At 32.8% G+C, this 18,749-nt stretch overlaps 1 protein-coding gene and 1 long non-coding RNA gene across 2 annotated transcripts; one reads left to right on the top strand and one right to left on the bottom strand.

The window, feature by feature from the left end:
* The first annotated feature begins 989 nt into the window (after positions 1-989).
* LOC129885392 (V-type proton ATPase subunit c1) lies at positions 990-10,892 on the top strand. The gene is made up of 3 exons (XM_055959653.1): positions 990-1,264; positions 1,344-1,629; positions 10,442-10,892. The coding sequence occupies exons 1-3, from the start codon at positions 1,189-1,191 to the stop codon at positions 10,572-10,574; spliced, it is 495 nt and encodes a 164-aa protein (XP_055815628.1). The 5' UTR covers positions 990-1,188; the 3' UTR covers positions 10,575-10,892.
* On the bottom strand, positions 2,145-3,058 carry LOC129885393 (uncharacterized). Its single transcript, XR_008766080.1, has 2 exons — positions 2,848-3,058; positions 2,145-2,297 (listed from the first exon to the last, which is right to left on the bottom strand). It is a non-coding gene; the product is annotated as an uncharacterized LOC129885393 (long non-coding RNA).
* Positions 10,893-18,749: the final 7,857 nt, after the last annotated feature.

Here is an 18,749-nt window from a genome sequence, read left to right as displayed (position 1 = left end):
TGATTGTTTGTTCAAAATTCAAACTATTAAATTAATAGTACAATTTTAAATTACAAAATTGCGTTGATAATGCTAATTTAGCAAGAATTGCATGCCTCCTGCTATAGTTAAACCATTAGTTATGAAAACAGAATTTTCCAATAATTTTTAATATGAAGTGTGTTTATTTAACACGTAACAACACTTATACACATAAATTCAACAAAGTCCACGTGTTACAATTGATTCGATTAGAATCAAGAATCAAATAATATTTATTTAAGATTTTGAATGTTTGTTATAAGATTCGACTGTTCCACCATGCACAAAGATGAGTATCTAAATAAGGTTATCTGTTGGATTTTTTAATATTGGGGGGAGGGGGTGACCCCAGTCAACAAATACTTTTTCAATCTGTCTTTATCTTTTCTAAAATCATCCATAGCTAACCTCTCGCAACTCCACACTTTGATATTTAAACTTTTTTTTCACATGTTCGAACTAGTTTAGTTTTATTTTTCACATCTTGTCCTCCACCTAAATTATTTCCATCTTGTCATAAATATTCATATTTTCATCTAATCTCACCTAATATATCCATACATCCATCGCAATATTTTTATATCTACAACGTTCAACTAATTCTTAGCGTAAGAGTTCTTGATAGCCCAACTCCCCCATACAACATAGTTGATTTTATTATCACTATATAAAATTTGCCTTTAAAGTTTTGATGGCACTGTCTTATAACAGAGACTTCAGATTCAGATGCAACTTTCATTTCATCCACCATGTACCAATACCGTAAATGACATCCTAATCATTTTTTTATTTATTTTAATAATACACTCAAAATACTTAAGACTTCATTACTTTTAAATGGCTTATGTATCAAGTCTTTCATATATATCTCGTAACACCACGTCACTAAATTTACACTACAAATATTTTTGCTAAATATTGCACCCCAAGCATATTAGATAATATTGATTTAACACAATTTTAATTATCATTTCATTTCTCAATACAAAATACACGAACAAAAAATCTCAAATCCCAACTGCATCACAACCCCAAAAGCCACGTGTATGAAGTTGACTTTATTTATCAACGAGATTTCAATGATTGTTCCTTTTTAGGAACAGATCAAAATAGCCTCTCCTTTGTATCAAAAATTTTCAATTTCTCAGATCCAAAATCCGATCAACAATGTCGACTTTCAGCGGAGATGAAACTGCTCCGTTCTTCGGCTTCCTCGGCGCCGCCGCGGCGCTGGTATTCTCCTGTAAGTTCTCAATCTCCGTCAATAGATCTGCATCAAATATGTCATGGATCTAATTTTCATTTTCTCGAACAATTTGTAGGCATGGGAGCAGCGTACGGAACAGCAAAGAGTGGCGTCGGAGTGGCATCTATGGGAGTGATGAGACCGGAGCTGGTGATGAAATCCATTGTTCCGGTGGTTATGGCTGGTGTGTTGGGTATTTATGGCTTGATTATTGCTGTTATCATCAGTACTGGTATTAATCCCAAAACGAAGTCCTATTACCTGTTTGATGGATATGCTCATCTCTCTTCTGGTCTCGCTTGTGGTCTTGCTGGTCTTTCTGCTGGAATGGCTATTGGTATTGTTGGTGATGCCGGTGTTAGGTATCATTCGTTCTAGTTTGTTTCTTGTTATACTAATACCCGTTGACTTGGATCTGAGACATTCTATACTTTTTAGAATTAGGCTAAAGTTGATTACTGCTCTTGTATTACCTGGTAGAATAAGATTAGGATCCGTCTTTCTAATTATCTCTTTTGCCAATGGGTGCAATGATGTATCTTGGAGATACTTCCTGTGTGTGCTCACTAGGTTGTGGCTTTCTATAGGAAGATTTAGGTAGTATAAAAACAAAAAAAAATGAATTTTTGTTTTGAGCTAGTTAACCATGTGAATTTTCTTTAGGCGTTTCAGAAGATTCTCATTAAGATCAAACTTTGTAGTCATAGTTCGGTTTAGATTGTTTACTATATTTGTGGAAATTGTATCATCTACATTTGGCTTGTCGAACTTAAAACTAATTTTCCTTTATACCTTTTCAAAGTTATATTGGTCATGCAACACAACTAAGTTTAAATGGATTGTGAAGATAAATGCAGTAGAACTAAAAACAGAGAAATGGAGGAAAATCATTAATTTGAGAAGACTCTCATTGATGATTGAAAAGCTTAACTTGTACAAGAAAATGAGGTGCTGTATATAGTTCTCTTCTTAAACTAGTAACTAACTATCTTCAACTAACTAATTGAAGGTTGTTACAAGTTTGTTACAACTAACTATCACACATGACCATTCTACCCTCAATGACTTAACTAACTCCTAACTACATCTTCACATCACAACACTCCCCTTCAAGCTAGGAGGTGTAAGAATGTTCAACACTCCTAGCTTGGATAGAAGATGTTCATGTTGTAGTCTTGACAACCCTTTTGTCAATATATCAGCTGGTTGCTCTCAAGTAGGAAGATAGTTAACTTTGATTAGGCTTTGTTGTAGTCTTTCTCTTATAAAATGGCAATCAATTTCTATGTTTTTGGTCCTCTCGTGGTACACTGGATTTGCTGCAATCTGAATGGCAGCCTTGCTGTCACTATATACTTCAACTGGTAACATAATCTCAGAATCTACTTTTTTTAGCATTCCTAGCAGCCACACCAACTCAGACACAATCGAGGCAAGACTCCTATACTCAGCCTCAGTTGAACTTCTTGATATAGTCGTCTGTTTCTTTGCTTTCCAGGACACCATGGAACTACCAGTTTTGATCATGTAACCTATTACAGATTTTCTGGTTAGTAAACAAGAAGCCCAGTCAGCATCACAGAAGGCAGTCACCAATCCATCTGAACAACTAGATAGCAACAACCCTTGTCCAGGTTGTCTCTTCATATATCTAACCACTTTCAATGCAGCATTCATATGAGACTTCTTAGGTTGGTGTAAAAACTGACTCAAAGTTTGAGTGCTTAAAGATATATCTGGTTTAGTCATGTTGAGATACAACAACTTACCTATTAATCTCTGATATGTTGTCTGATCTATCAAGGGATCATCTGACATTTCTTTAGTCTTATTCACATGCTCATCATATTGTTTAGAAGTTAACTTGACATTGGTGTCAATGGGGGTTCCTGCAGGCTTAGCAGCTGACAAGCCAACCTCAACTATTAATTCAAGAGTATATTTCCTTTGATGCATCAAGATACCATCTGTTGACCTAGTAAACTTAATACGTAGGAAGTACTTTAGCTCACCTAAGTCTTTCATCTTAAAAGCTTGTTGCAGTGCCTTCTTTGTTTCTTCTATTAACTTCAAACTACTCCCAGTTATCTGCATATCATCTACATACACAAGTACAATAATGATTCCTTCTTCTTACTTGTTGATAAATAGGGAATAGTCATATTGACTCTGCCTGAATTTGAGTTTAATGAGAGCTTCAGTGAGCTTGTGATTCCATTGCCTTGGTGCCTGCTTAAGTCCATATAATGACTTTGTCAGTCTACACACCTTCTCCCCTTGATTGACAAATCCCTGAGGTTGCTGCATATAGATTTCATCCTCAAAATCACCCTGTAAAATTGCCTTAAATACATCTATCTGGTGTATATGCCAATGCTTGTAAGCTGCCAGAGCTACTATAGATCTTACTGTCACCATTTTAACAACTGGTGAAAAAGTCTCTTTATAGTCAATACCGTCTTGTTGACTATAGCCCTTAGCAACCAACCTTGCTTTAAATCTTTCAATCTCCCCTGTGGACTTATATTTAACCTTGTATATCCACCTACACCCAATAGGTTTTTTTCCTTGGGCCAAGTCAGTGACTTCCCAAGTCTTGTTGCTTTCAAGAGCCTGAATCTCAGCTTGCATAGCCTCCACCCACCTTTTATCCTTGACAGCTTCTGCATAAGTAGCAGGTTCTTTGACTGTGGAAGTAGCAGCAATGTAGCATTGATAGGTAGGAGACAAGTGAGCATAGCTCATGTAATTGGACATAGGATACTAAACTTCTTTATTGATGTTTAAAGATACAAAATCCTTTAGCCAGGTGGGAGTTTGTTTCTGGTAGACCTTATAGTAACTGTTGGGAGTGAGTCAGCCTGTAACTCCTGTACTAGTACTGCAGGAGACATGTCTATATTTACGGCACTAGGCTCAAAATGGGTGGACAATGGATCATCTATTACAACACTCTCAGATGCAATATTACTGTCCCCCAGATCTGTATCAACTGATCTAGTGGTATTCTCAACACCTGATAGTATATCATCACTGCTATATATAGGAGTAAACTGATTGGAGTCTTGGAACACTACACCTGAATCTTGTAATGTGTCTGTAAATGGAGGTTGATTCTCAGAGGTGTCTGCATTTGAAAAGGGGAGCAGGTCCTCTCTGAAGATAACATCTCTACTGACAAAGAAAAATCTTTGTGTTAGATCAAATAGGACATATCCCTTCTGTATCTCTGAATAACCCATGTGAACAACTGATCTTGATCTTGGTATATAATCTTTCATAAGGAGTTAGATAGTTAATAACATTACTAGGTAATCTATTAATGAGATATGCTGCAACAAGGACTCAATGACCCCAAAATCTCAAGGGAATTTTTGACTGGAATCTCAGTGCTCTTGTTACTTCTAGTAAGTGTCTATGTTTTCTCTCAGCCACTCCATTTTGCTAATGAGTATAGGGACAAGATCTTTGATGAATGATTCCCAATTCCTTGAACAAAGTGTTGCACACTGAATTAACAAATTCTATACCATTATCAGACCTTAACACCTTAATAGACTTCCCAACTGAGTTTGAACATACTGAATAAACACTTTGAGCGACACACATACATCAGATTTATGTTTAAGTAGAAATAACCAGGTCATTCTAGAAAAATCATCCACTACTATAAGGAAGTATTTGTTGCCATCAAAAGTAGGTGTATTATAAGGACCTCATGGATCAACATGTATCAATTCAAAGCATTCACTAACTTTTGATACTACTAGAAGGAAAAACAAGCCTTGTCTGTTTAGCGTAGGGACAGACTAAACATTTAGACACCTGACACATACTTTGTTTATTCATGGCAAATATCCTAGTAAGTACTACTGAAGATACATGACCTAATCTTTGATGCCACAACTTCATATCTGGTTCCTGAACATCTGAGTGAACTTTGTTAATAGCAAGAGCAGATTCTTGACCATCACTACCAACCTTATGAATCAGCCTTTTCCATAGCAAATACAGTCCACCTTCTTCTTTACCAACTGCCTTATCCTTCCCACTGTAAAGCTCCTGAAAAACACAAAAATCAGGGAAGAAGGAGATTGACATCCTAGTTCCTTTGTGATTTTACTTACAGACATTAAGTTATACTTGAAGTTTGGTAAATGGAAAACATTTGTAATAACACTTTCAACTGACAAGTTACAAGAACCAACATGAGTGACTTGAGTAGTACCACCATTTGGTAAGAACACCTCCTTAGAAACATCCAGTTTTGTGACAGAATTTTTAGTCAGCATATCCAGTCTAGACACCATATGATTTGTTGCACTAGTATCTACAATCCATACTTCACTAGTTTTAGACACAAATAAAGCTTTACCTGCTGTGTGTGCAGAGGATTCTGACTTTTGATCAAGCATTTTAATAATGTGGTCATATTGCTCATTTGAAAATGTGCACCCCTGAAGTAGTTGTTTCACATCCCTTTCAGTCTGACTCACTTGCTTGTTCCTAAATGCCTCAACTGAAGCTCCAGCACTGTTAGAATGATGAACAAATTTCCCTTTGTCTTCAGGTACATGGACATTAGTGTTCATGCGCTATAAGGAAAATTAGCTTGACCAGATTGATTTTGACTAGGATAGACAGTGTCATTTGCATTAGGAATATTCCTTTTAGACTTAAAATCTGGTGGATATCCTACTATTTTGTAACAGAATTCCTTGCTGTGACCTATTCACTTACAGAAGTCGCACACCAATACAGAGTTCTTTTTGAACCTTTGAGATACCCCTGAGCTGTTACCAACTCCTGAGCTATTACCTATCTTTGAGTACATAGCAAGAGGATCATTTCTTGAGTTCAATCCAATACTACTACCAACAGAACTCATTCCTAGACTGCTAGTGCTAGTGACAACAGCCTTCTGACTTTCATCTCCTACTATCAATGCATATGCATGATTGATAGTTGGTAAGGGATCCATCATTAGAATTTGACTCCTAGGTTGTTGATATGACTCATTCAACCAAATTAAAAACTGATATAACTTCTGTCTGTTCATATGAGCTACAAAACCTTTGCATTTATAACAATTACAACAAGGAGATGGCACTAAAACTTCAAACTCATTCCACAAGGTTTTGAGTCTAGTATAATATGCAGAAACTGAAGTTGTACCCTGCTGCAGATAGGCAATAGCTTTGTGTAAACTATAGGTTCGAGATCCATCTACTCTATCAAATCTCTCTTTCAAGTCATTCCAAACATTCAGGGCACTCGATGCAAAAGCAATACCACTCAATAGACTCTTAGACACTGAATTCATCAACCAAGACAAGACAATAGCATTCACTCTTTCCCAATGTCCCCATAGTTCTTCACCATACACTTCTTTTGTACATGAACCATCAACTAATCCAAACTTATTCCTTCCCAGTAAGGCTAGTTTGATTGATCGATTCCACAACGTATAGTTCTCAATTCCACGCAATTGAAATGAGATAATGCTAACTCCACTCACATCAGTAGGACTAAAAAAAGAGGATGATTATAATCAATACCTTGACCTGGCATAGAATTGTCATTTAGAGATGATGAACCAGTACCTTGTCCATTGCTAGGAATCTCCCCTGCTCCATTTTCAATCGCCATTACTGAATCTTCAGAGAGACTTTTGATCGCGGAAGCACACAAACAAACAAAAAGCTCTCCTCTGATACTTGAATATAGATCCAACTTCCTTGAGCTTCGATCTGCTAGTCAGCGTTTGGAGCAACGCATCGATGAATCAATCTCTTCGATTCTTTGATCCTTTAATCATATTGCCTTTCACAGTAATCGCTGTGATGGCTCTGATACCATGAAGATAAATGCAGTAGAACTAAAAACAGAGAAATGGAGCAAAATCACTAATTTGAGAAGACTCTCATTGATGATTGAAAAGCTTAACTTGTACAAGAAGAAGAGGTGTATAGTTCTCTTCTTAAGCTAGTAACTAACTATCTTCAACTAACTAATTGAAGGTTGTTACAAGTTTGTTACAACTATCACACATGACCATTCTACCCTCAATGACTTAACTAACTCCTAACTACATCTTCACATCACAACAGATTGAGTTGTCCTTGAATGAAGGATCATAATGAAAACCACTAATAATATGGGGGTTAGGTTACAAAGTTGGCAAGCTCTCGTGACTGATCAACCACTCTTACCAAAGTACCCATGGAGAAGTTCTATTCTGATTCTTTACGTGTCTAAAATTCTTTCAGCTTTTTCTCTATCATAACTAGATTGTAGGTTGTAGCAATTGCTTTTGGGAAAAGACTGGACTGCCAGCAACCATACACTCAGCATTTGTTAGATCCCCGTACGTTAGATGTTATCATTGAAGACAATGCACTTTTAATTGCCAAATATCATATTGAGACATATGTAACCACGATAACATCCTATATTAGAGTTTTAAGTACAATTAAAAGGATTTCGTCTTATTTAAATTTGTAAAGTCACCCAGCGATCAGACCTTGTCAAGTCTCCTTCTATTTGTAAATAATTCTCAGTGTTTCCAAAGGATTTTGCAACTATGCTTTTGAAAAGTCTCACTAGAAATTATTTTGACCAAAACATATTTTTTCGTAGTTAAAGTAGGGAGAAGTCTCATACAGTTTTTATAACCAGATTTTATTTTCACACATGACAAGTTAATCCGAGTTTAATTCAGTTCAAAAGATTAGTCAATTTGATACATAATAGGTAAAGAAGCCTATCAATTTTGGACATCGAACGTTTTTATTTTTATCAATTTTGGACATAAAAAGTTTTCTTTTTATCAATTTGGGATATAGAAAGTTCATTTTGGGCGATGTTATGGTAAGTTGAAGGAGAGATTTTTGTTGGTTTTGTGGAAAGATAGAGTACTTCAGAATCTTAGCTTTGAAATCGTAATGATTCAATCATATGTTTTGCTTACTTTTAATGCTCCATTCAAATTTGGATTTTTAATCTGTTTTAAGTCAACTTAAATACTACTCTGCACCAATGGAAAAAAGAAAGAATACTACTCTCTGTCTCAGCTAACCTGACTTCTCCTTTGACATCATTTCTTTTTTATTCAACTTTCAAGAATGCAAATTCATGGAAGTTTTCAAAATAAATTATGATATGTCAATAAAGCTAGGCTTTTCACTCACAATTTTTAAATATTTTTTGCTCTACCATTCATATCATGTTTAAGTCCAATCAGTTTATGAAACTTCGTGTTCAGGTCGAAACCATCACATAAAGTTGGACCGAGGGAGAGTACTTATGATCTAGGAAACTTGATGATTGTCTTTTGGAGTCGTCTGACAATAATCTGCATTTCATTAAATGGAAATTCCTATCCTCATTTTTATTGTTTCGAATGTATTGCTATTTCAAAAAATTCCATGGTTCACTTTTCATTCCATTCATTCAAGCAATTCTGATTCTAGTGTGTTGTATTTTTATGTAGAGGATTTATCATCGTTAGATTGATTTTTCACTGGCTATCAACCTACAAAAAATCTTTCCTCTGTTTGGACTTGGGATTTGCTACATTTCTATCCTTACAGAACCCCGACCTTGTCAAAATTGTAACCTTTATCTCTACATTTAGGCCCTCTTCTTCTCCGACTGCATATAATTTTAGCTTCACTCTTGAACTCTCTTTTCCGCCCCCTTTAGCTTTTCAATTCTGTCTTTAGCAAATAACCAATATGTGTTCGATGAATAGTTGACGTGGCGTGATAGTACTAGTTTAATAGATTCTGATGATGTTTGATCCTGCTTGCCTTTGTGTGCTTGCTCCTTTTGGCCTGTATATTATGTTATAGAATTCTGTGTTTGATAGTTTTGCTTTGATTTGCTTGTAATCTTCTCAGACTAACAGTTTGGGTAAACATTTAAGTGTACTTTCATTTGTGTTTTTACATTTGATGCAACACAAATGATTGCATTGAAACCTCAAAATGAGACGGTTGAACCTATCAAAAAAAAAGTAGAAATGTGCAAAGGTAAATGATTATGTTTTCTCGCTTTTAGCGATGTAAACTTTTGAACGAAAGCTTAGGGCTATAATATCAACAAATCCTTTATGTAACTAAGGGCTGAAGATCTTTTTTTAGATTTTCTCAGCAAAGATTTTGAAGAATTTGAAGAAGTGGGAACAGGATTAGAACATATGAGACTAGTTTTCCGATTCCTAAGAGATTAATGGAAAGCAATTTTTTTTTATAGGACCCTAATTTTCGCCATGTGATTGGTTATAGACTTATAGTGATGTTCACTTTCTTATATTTGGTGTCAATGAAGAATACGGTTTTTTAATAAGCCAAGACAATATAGTAATCTTCTGTAATTTTCTGTTTTGCATTGTGTAATGCTGTTGTTATGCTTGGATGTGATGAAGTGGCTCCTATGATTTTCTGTTATAATTTCCCCTTCTTACAAAAGTTGTTGCCTTTGGTTAGACATATGGACAACCCTGATTCCTTTTTTTTTTTAAATGCCTTTTCCAACTCCAACCTGCTCTAAAGAAAAAAGTGTAACATAAATGACAACAGTTGAGTGTCATGATGACGATGGAAGACTTTCTCTTAGTAGGTGAATGGAAGCAAAAGAAACAAAAAAATAGATAAATATTTTTGCATTGGAAAGCTAGCTGATAGTTAGGACTTGTTGTTTTCTTCAAAATCTTGCAATTTTAGCAATGGGCTTTTCTAACGTGGGGTTTGGACGGCAAACTGACCCCCCAAAATTGTATTTGTCCTCTTGATAAAGCTGCACGTCTGCAACACGGTAATACATTATAGCATGCCTGGGGTCTTCCGTCCATGTTGCATTTGTTGTCCTCTCTGATTTTGTTGTCAGTATCCTTTGTCAAACCTCTTTCCTTGATTACCCTTTACAATATTTTACTGGCTTCTATAAATGGTGAACCCAAACTGTTCATGGTCCATGATGCCTTTTCTTTGTTTACCAACACTGTTGGGTGAAAATAAACCACCAGTGAGTCATTTGTTAGGCTACCGCAGCTTGATTATTAAAGGGTAATTCTCTTTTGTTTATGTTATAGTGTGCTATTATTTGCATCGTGTCAGGTTCAATGTATCTCATGGCTCAAGAATATGTACTGAACAGTTTTTTGTTTTATAGGGCTAATGCTCAACAGCCTAAGCTTTTCGTTGGGATGATCCTCATTCTCATTTTTGCTGAAGCTTTGGCTCTTTATGGGCTTATTGTTGGCATTATATTGTCTTCCCGAGCTGGGCAGTCCAGAGCAGAGTGAAGTTAGCTTATCAACGCTATTCTTACCATGATGTACGTGCAACTTTCAGAAAACTCTGCCAAAACTTGATCCTTGCTAAAGTCGTAAAGCTATATATGTCTATGTTAAGATGGCTGCTATGTGCCTGTTTGTAGAAGTAGGAGTGAGTAATTTATGTACTTAATAATAGCTTAAGAAGCTGTTTTATTTGATCCCATTTGTTGTATTTTGCAATTTACTATCACTGAACAGCGTTGTGCATGTATGATTTTTTGCCATAATTTGTCATTGACCATATGCAACATATATGACATCCTTCCTTTAATATTTCTGAGAAAATTATATTGGGTCCCCCTCTCTCTTTAAGTTATAGATTATATTGGTCACCATTAATCTGCACTGGCGAATTTGTTGCTTTGCGAGAGACTGGTTACGAAATTCGTTCTTTTCCAGAATTACAGTTATATGCTCAATCATAATTATGGTTCTCTAGGATCGAGATACAATCATAATGCTAAACTTTAATGCAGGATATACCAGGCTTGATGTTGAGTGGAATATATATCAGAAAATTATTATGGTGGTCATTTATTTTAAGTCGAGGGTGTATCGAAAACAAGATAAAGTTCGCATTTATCTGACCCTTTTCAAGCCTCACGTGTGGATTAAACTATATTGTTGTTGTTTTTTGTTATTACGGTCCTTGTGTGTAAGAGCCTAAGATGTATCTTTGATATATCTAGAATACAACAATGGAGTAATCACACTTGTAAGAGGATTTTTTCTTCTTCTTCAAAACACACTCGGTAGGTTCCTATATAGAACTACAGGTGCCTTTATTTATATAATTATATTTACTTCTGGGATTACACTTAATATAAATACCAAAAATAAATTAATTATTTTTAAAAATTCTTAATCAATTTCAAGAAATATTAATTTGTGGCCAAAAAATGATATTGTGAATACTTAATATTATTACATATAATATAGTAAAAAATATTTTTTTGGTAAAAATAATAAATAATACTACTTTCTTTGTCTCAATTTATATCACATTTTTCGTTTTTCGAGAGTCAAACAGTTTAAGTTTGATCGGAAATTTGCGAATATAGAATCTTCAAATTTTTTGAAATAAAATTTATATTTTTGTAAATTACGTAAAAAGTATTATAGGTCACAATAATTGACAATTCAAATTTAAAAGATATATGAAAAAATTACAGTTAAAGATAAACAATTAATTTTTCTTTTTGCCCCTCTAATTTTTCTCTTTCTCCTTCTTTTTTTTTATCCTCAATTCTCTCCCTCTAATTCCTCTGTCAAGAGTAAAAGGGAATTACTTTTATTTTGACAAATTAAATTTTCTTAAAAAGAGAAAGAAATGTGTAATTTCTTTTATTTATTTTTCATTTCTTTTTTTTCCTTTCTCATCCTAACTTGTCATTGCTCACTCTTTTTTCTTTTAATTTGGTTTTATAATAAAATGTGAGTACATCTATAAAATATAATAACTCATATATGATAAAATACACAAATTTATATAGTTTATATCCTATCTCAAACAATTAAACACACAAATTTATGCAATTTACATCCGAAACATCTCATTTTATTTTCTTTTATAGTTTCGTTCACTTTTTTCAAAATAATATAGAGAAGAGAATTTTTCAAAACAAAAAAGAGTAGACGACACAAATTAAACTATTTTGACAGATTATGTAAGAAAAGAGAAAGAAATTTCATCATTTAATTTGACTTTTATAATAAATATTAGACACTTTTTTAAAATATACTTTCTCATGTAATTAAATATACAGATTTATACAATTTATATTTGGAACATCTTCATCTCACATTCTTCTATAGTCTCGTCTACTTTTTTTGTCGAATCCAAATTTTAAATCATAAATCTCTGTCTATAGCGGCCAAATTTCAAATCATAAATCTCTAACAGAACCTGAAAAACAACAAAATATATATTAGCATATGTTTGTGAAATTTATACAAATAATTATATAAAAGTGTAAACAAATGAAGAATGTAGAATAATTATAAAAAGGTCATGTGAAGGTAATTACAGAAGGAAAATTATATGTTTGATGAGTAGGGAAAGTGAAACTTAAAAGAAGTGAATAGAGGAAAATAATGCAAAAATCAAGTAAAATGAAACTTTCAGCAAAGGAGATAGTTTTTATGGATTTAGAATAGTAATAAATATGTAATTAAAAGGTAAGAGATTTAATTAGAATTTGATTCTTCATATGGTCACGTTTCAGCAGACGTTTTAAAACGGTACTAACATTTATTTTTCATATTTAATAATTATTTAATTTTTTTAGTTAAAAATGCTAAGTAAATCCAAAATTTTGAGAAAATAGATAAATCAATTTCTTGATCAATGAAGCATGCCACATCAGCGGACTTATGTTCCTCCTTTATATATATTGATTTTCTCTGTTCACTTTTACTTGTCATTTATTCTTAAAATAGAATTTCATTTTTACTTGTTACTTTTTGACTTATCAAGAAAAGACAAAAAAAAATCATGTTTTACCGTTTATATTAAATACTATCCTCCAAATCGTTTTTCAAGACCTAATACTAAATATCAATTAATAGAAATAGTTTGATAAAATACTTATATTAATAATTATTTTCTTAATAGTGTCTCAAGACAAACAATAACAAATAAAAATGAAAGAAGGGAGTATATCTCTTTATAATTATACAATACATATATATAATTACACTATTAATACAATATGGATAAATTACTATGAACACACTTCATTTGTAATATAGTTGAATTAATTCGATAGAACGGTGGTTTCAAAAGAATGATTCTCCAAATTTGCTTATTATCAATTATAATGAGTATGACTTACCACCCGAGGCTATTATAAATTAGGGAATTTTTTGTATATAGTCATTCAAAAATATCTTAATTATGCTTTATAGCTATAATTTGCTAATTACAATTCGTAATTATAGTTACAGCAGTGTTTGTCTAATTCACGCAGCATTTGTATATGTTTATATATTTCGCTATACAATTTCCAGTTTTGTATAGCGTTTGTATATTTCACTATACAATTCATGTCCAATGTTTGTATAATTTGCTATACAATTTATAATGTTTGTATATTTCGCTATACAATTTGATTCGCATACAACGTTTGTATAAATTGCGCGAATTATACAAAATTCAACTGTATAATCGCGCAAATTATACAAAACTCAAACTGTAATTACAGCTAGATGTTTGTCGCGAACCATAATTAATTCAAACTATAACTATGTTAATTAATTAATTAGTATATATTTACTTATCCGCCTAATTTTTTCTATAAACTAATACTTCCTCAATCACATATTAGTTGATTATTATACAACAACAACAACAACAACCCAGTGAAATCCCACATCGTGGGGTCTGGGGAGGGTAGAGTGTACGCAAACCTGACTCCTACCAATGTAGGACGGCTGTTTCCGAAAGACCCTCGGCTCAATAAAAGCATAGAAAAAGGTCAGACAAGAATATTAGAGTAAATAAGTAGATGACGAAAATGGTCCAAACAATAGTATAATCAAAGCACAAAAACAGTAGATATTATTATTGGATAATAACATAAATACCATAAATAACATACATCAGAGTACAAGAAATCATAGTGCGTTAATACGCCTACGAATAGGGGAGAATAAAACCACTATGTACTAGCCTTCTACCCTAATGTGTGTCCTCCACACCCTCCTATCTAGGGTCATGTCCTCGGTAATATTAGTTGATTATTATATTAAAAATAAATTGTTTCATATTAGTTGTTTACATTACTAAATTAAGAAAACATTAATTAATTTTTTTCTATATTACCCTTGCAATTAATTCTTTTTGAAAATATTCATATTTGTTTGTAAAATTTCCAAAAAAAAAATTAGCAGTGAATTAATAAAATTGTCTTCTTATTTATGATTTTTTAAATATTGTACAAAATAAAAAATGATCAATTAATAAAAGATTGAAAGAGTAATATTTACCTAATAGATATAGGGTTCAGTTTTCTTAACCTTTTTTTTAAAAAAGATTTTCCTACTGTACCACGTGTAATAAACATAAACATATTAAAAAGAAAGTGTACTACCTTACATTTTTTTTTAGTTTAGTTAGTTTTTTTTTCCCTATATGGATTACTGATTGCTTACGCCATTTTGGGCCATTGTCTCATTTATTTCTTGATTTTTCGTCAATTATAAAATGTATAGTACCTCACAATTTTTTTTCTTTGTATATTTGATTTGTTTTTTGTCTGCATTAGCAGTCTATCACTTCAATCAATCGTTCCAATAATTGCTGCAATTATGTGGTTCGTATTCTTTTGTTTTATTTCCTTCTTTTAAGTGGAGCAACAAAACTTAACTACTTGAGATATTCATTTAATAATATTTATTAAAGTTGTATAATAAATATTTGAAGTTCAAGTTGAAAATACAAGTATGAAAGTAATTAGATTTGAACATAATTTTAATTTGAAAGAAAAACTTATAGCTTTCTAAGTGAATATCATCATCTTACTTGAAATAACTTTTTTTTTTAAAAAAAAGACGACAATTACCCTACGCGGTTTCTATTTTAAAATGATATTATTTCCATTCCGTTATAACTATCATTTATCTCTTGACACTCATTAAAAAAATATAAAATATTATTTATTAAATTATTTCTATTTATTAAATATTATTTGAGAATATGAAAATATATAAAAGAACTACTTTAATGTTAAGGATACAATTGGAAACATCTCAACTTTAGATTTGAATTTTAAAAATAACAGTTATTTTGAGCTAAATTTTTTTTGAGCTAGCTAAATACAAATAAAATTACAATGTATCCAACTTTTCCATAACTTCTGCCAAATGTTTTTTTTTTGAGCAATCATAGATAAAGGCACATTTTTCTATATTGGATGTCCTTGTATGAATTAAAAAAAAAACTTATCCTTTTCTTCATTTTCTTACTTACTCCTATTTATTTGGTTTTGTCATCTTATAATTAACATCATGCATTTGATTTGAATGACACAAAAAAGAAAATTGTTTTCCCTCCTTAGATTTAAAAACCTTATCATGTCTTGCACTTCTGATTGTGCATTTTTTTAATTGGATAGATAAGATAGAAAAAATAAATTAAGGCATGGCCTAAACAATTTTTTATTCTTAATTGGAGAAAAGTTCAAAAATTGCCCATAAATTATTCAAATTGCTCAATTTTATCATTTGTTACATTTTTTGTCGATTTATGCTTTTGGCATTAGTAAATAATCTTGTATTCGTCTTTTAAGTATTAATAGAGTTCCAACGTGATGATGGGGTTGTGATGGGGTTGCATCAAGAATCAATTTTTAGTCCTTTTTATTTGCCTTAGCGATGGATGGATTGACGCGGCAAATTCAAGGTGAGGTGCCATGGTGTATGCTTTTCGCAGATGACATAGTCCTGATCGATGAGACTCGTAGTGGTGTTAACGCTAAGCTGGAGGATTGGAGACATACCTTGGAGTCTAAAAGGTTTAAGTTGAGTAGGACCAAGACAGAGTACTTAGAGTGCAAGTTCAGTGGGACACCCCAGGAGGTTGGCGTGGAAGTTAGGCTTGGTGCCCAGGCCATTCAAAAGAGAAGTAATTTCAAGTATGTTGGGTCTATCATACAATGCAGCAGAGAGATTGACGACGATGTCACACATCGTATTAGGGCAGGGTGGACGAAATGGAGTCTCGCTTCCGGAGTGCTATGTGACAAGAGGGTGCCACCACAACTTAAGAATAAGTTCTACAGAGTGGTGGTTAGACCAGCTATGTTGTATGGGGCGGAGTGCTGGCTAGTTAAGACCTCTCACGTTCAAAAGATGAAAGTTGCCGAGATGAGAATGTTGAGATGGATGTATGGGCACATCAGGAGCGACAAGATTAGAAATAAGGCTATTCGGGACAAGGTGGGAGTGGCCTCGGTGGAAGACAAGATGCGGGAAATGCGACTGAGATGGTTTGGGCATGTGAAGAGGAGAGACACAGGTGCCCCAGTGAGGAGGTGTGAGAGGTTGGCCATGGATGGTTACAAAAGAGGTAGGGGTAGGCCGAAGAAGTATTGGGGAGAGGTGATTAGACAGGACATTGCGCAGTTACAGCTTACAGAGAACATGACCTTAGATAGGAGGGGGTGGAGGACCCACATCAGGATAGAAGGCTAGTACATAGTCTCGTTATTCTTTCCTATTCGTAGGCGTAGTAGTGCATTACGATTTCTTGTGCTCAGATTTTTGTTATTTCTATTATTTCTGTTATTATATAATACTTTCTATACTTTGATTACTTTATTTTATCTGTGACGTTTCGTTATTTATTATTCCATAGAGCTTTGAATTTCTTAACCGTATCTGACCAATTTTTATGCTTTTATTGAGCCGAGGGTCTTCCGGAAACAGTCGTCCTACCTTGGTATGAGTAAGGTCTGCGTACACTCTACCCTCCCCAGACCCCACATTGTGAGATTTCACTGAGTTGTTGTTGTTGTAGAGTTCCAACGTGATAAGGATGAACTCCACTTGTTCAATTTTTTCGTGAAAAAAGTTCAAATTTACCCCTAAACTTTTTATTATGATTTAAGGTTAGCTGAAACTGGAATTCAAATAGGAGATGATGGCAAAAATGAGATTTTTTTCCTAATGGTGAAGCTAGTAGTTTAATTGGGGGGGAAATTGGTCAATTTCACATAGTATTGAGGTAATGGACACGTTTTCCTTTTCAATATAACTTCACTTCACAATTTTTTACACAATCGATGTGTCCGATCCCAATTCGTTCATCTCATATTAGTTATTCTATCCACCTTACTAAAGATAATTGTCCCAAATTATTTATCAATTCAAAAATCCAAGATTGAATTAATTATAAACTTTCCATTTTGTCCTTAATTAAGATCAATTCTTTTTGAAGATGTAAACAAGCTTGTAAAATTTTTTAAGGGGTAAATTAGTAAAATTATCTTTCTTATTTATGATTTCTTAAAGACGTGTAATATAAAGAACATAATATTTTTACTGTAATAAAAGAAACATAATATTACACTATCAATCGATATATAAAACTTAAACTCATATGGTATAAACTAATGTAAGACATGCATCAGCAATTTCGTGTTTATAAATTATACTATAGAAACACATGACTTTTTGTAAAGAGAATATGATCTTTTAGGAGGATTAGGTCAGCCATGTGCCCATAAAGAGTGACCTAAACAAATTAGGTCTTGAATCTTGATTGAATCCAAATTTGTCACATTTAAGAATGAATTTCAATTGTTTAATACCATTGTGATCCTTTTCCTTGTGCGTTCTACGCAATCCATTCAGGTTTTGATGTACCAATTACTTATATAATGATATTCAGTTAATATTGACAAAGTTTTTTTTAAAAAAAAAATATTTTGCGCTATATTGTTTTAACAACAATATATTCCGTGTAAGCAGATCTTATTTCTACCTCGTAATAGGTAGAACGATTATTTTCAAAAAAACTTTGACTTGAGTAATTCATATCAAAGAAGTTAAATAAATACATATAGATATAAAACAGACATAATAAATAATTATAGAGAAACTATTACATAGAAGATATATGCACTTATTGTGTACCATACAGGATCGAAAAAAATAAAATACTGCTACAGTAGATGATAAATAAAAAAAAGACAATTATGACATTATTAAAATGGATATGTTATGAAAAGTAAAAGTAATGAATGTTTCATTTTCTTCGTGGAATCCATTTTAAAAGAAAAATTGTACCATCTTTCTTATTCTCTTAATTTTTCAGGCTATAAATAGTTAGGGCTGTAGAGGGCAAATCGATAAACTGCACCAAACCGACAAATCGAACCAAATCGGATAAAAAACCCGACTAATGGTTTGGTTTGACTTGGTTTGATGTTTGGAAAAAAAATCCGACCATTATAGGGTTGATTTGGTTTTAACTAAAAAAAGCCAAACCGAACCCAAACCGACCCGATTATAGATATACTACTTTTAAATTATTTTATACATAAAAATATTTATTAAAATATAATTTATAAATATTTTTTAAAATTCATAATTTTTGTTTTCTTTCTTACATTTAAATTTGGACTTGAGAAGCCATCTAAA

This window comes from Solanum dulcamara, chromosome 4 (assembly GCF_947179165.1).
Source record: "Solanum dulcamara chromosome 4, daSolDulc1.2, whole genome shotgun sequence".
Lineage (NCBI taxonomy): Eukaryota > Viridiplantae > Streptophyta > Magnoliopsida > Solanales > Solanaceae > Solanum > Solanum dulcamara.
Note: the sequence above shows the minus strand (reverse complement) of the source record. Positions and strands in the feature narration are given on the sequence as shown.

Excerpts from the sequence above, each read along its gene's own strand:
- LOC129885392 (XM_055959653.1), top strand. The coding sequence starts at position 1,189 with ATGTCGACTTTCAGCGGAGATGAAACTGCTCCGTTCTTCGGCTTCCTC. Across the intron at positions 1,265-1,343 it reads CGCGGCGCTGGTATTCTCCT|GCATGGGAGCAGCGTACGGA; the intron begins GTAAGTTCTCAA and ends AACAATTTGTAG. Across the intron at positions 1,630-10,441 it reads GTTGGTGATGCCGGTGTTAG|GGCTAATGCTCAACAGCCTA; the intron begins GTATCATTCGTT and ends TTTGTTTTATAG.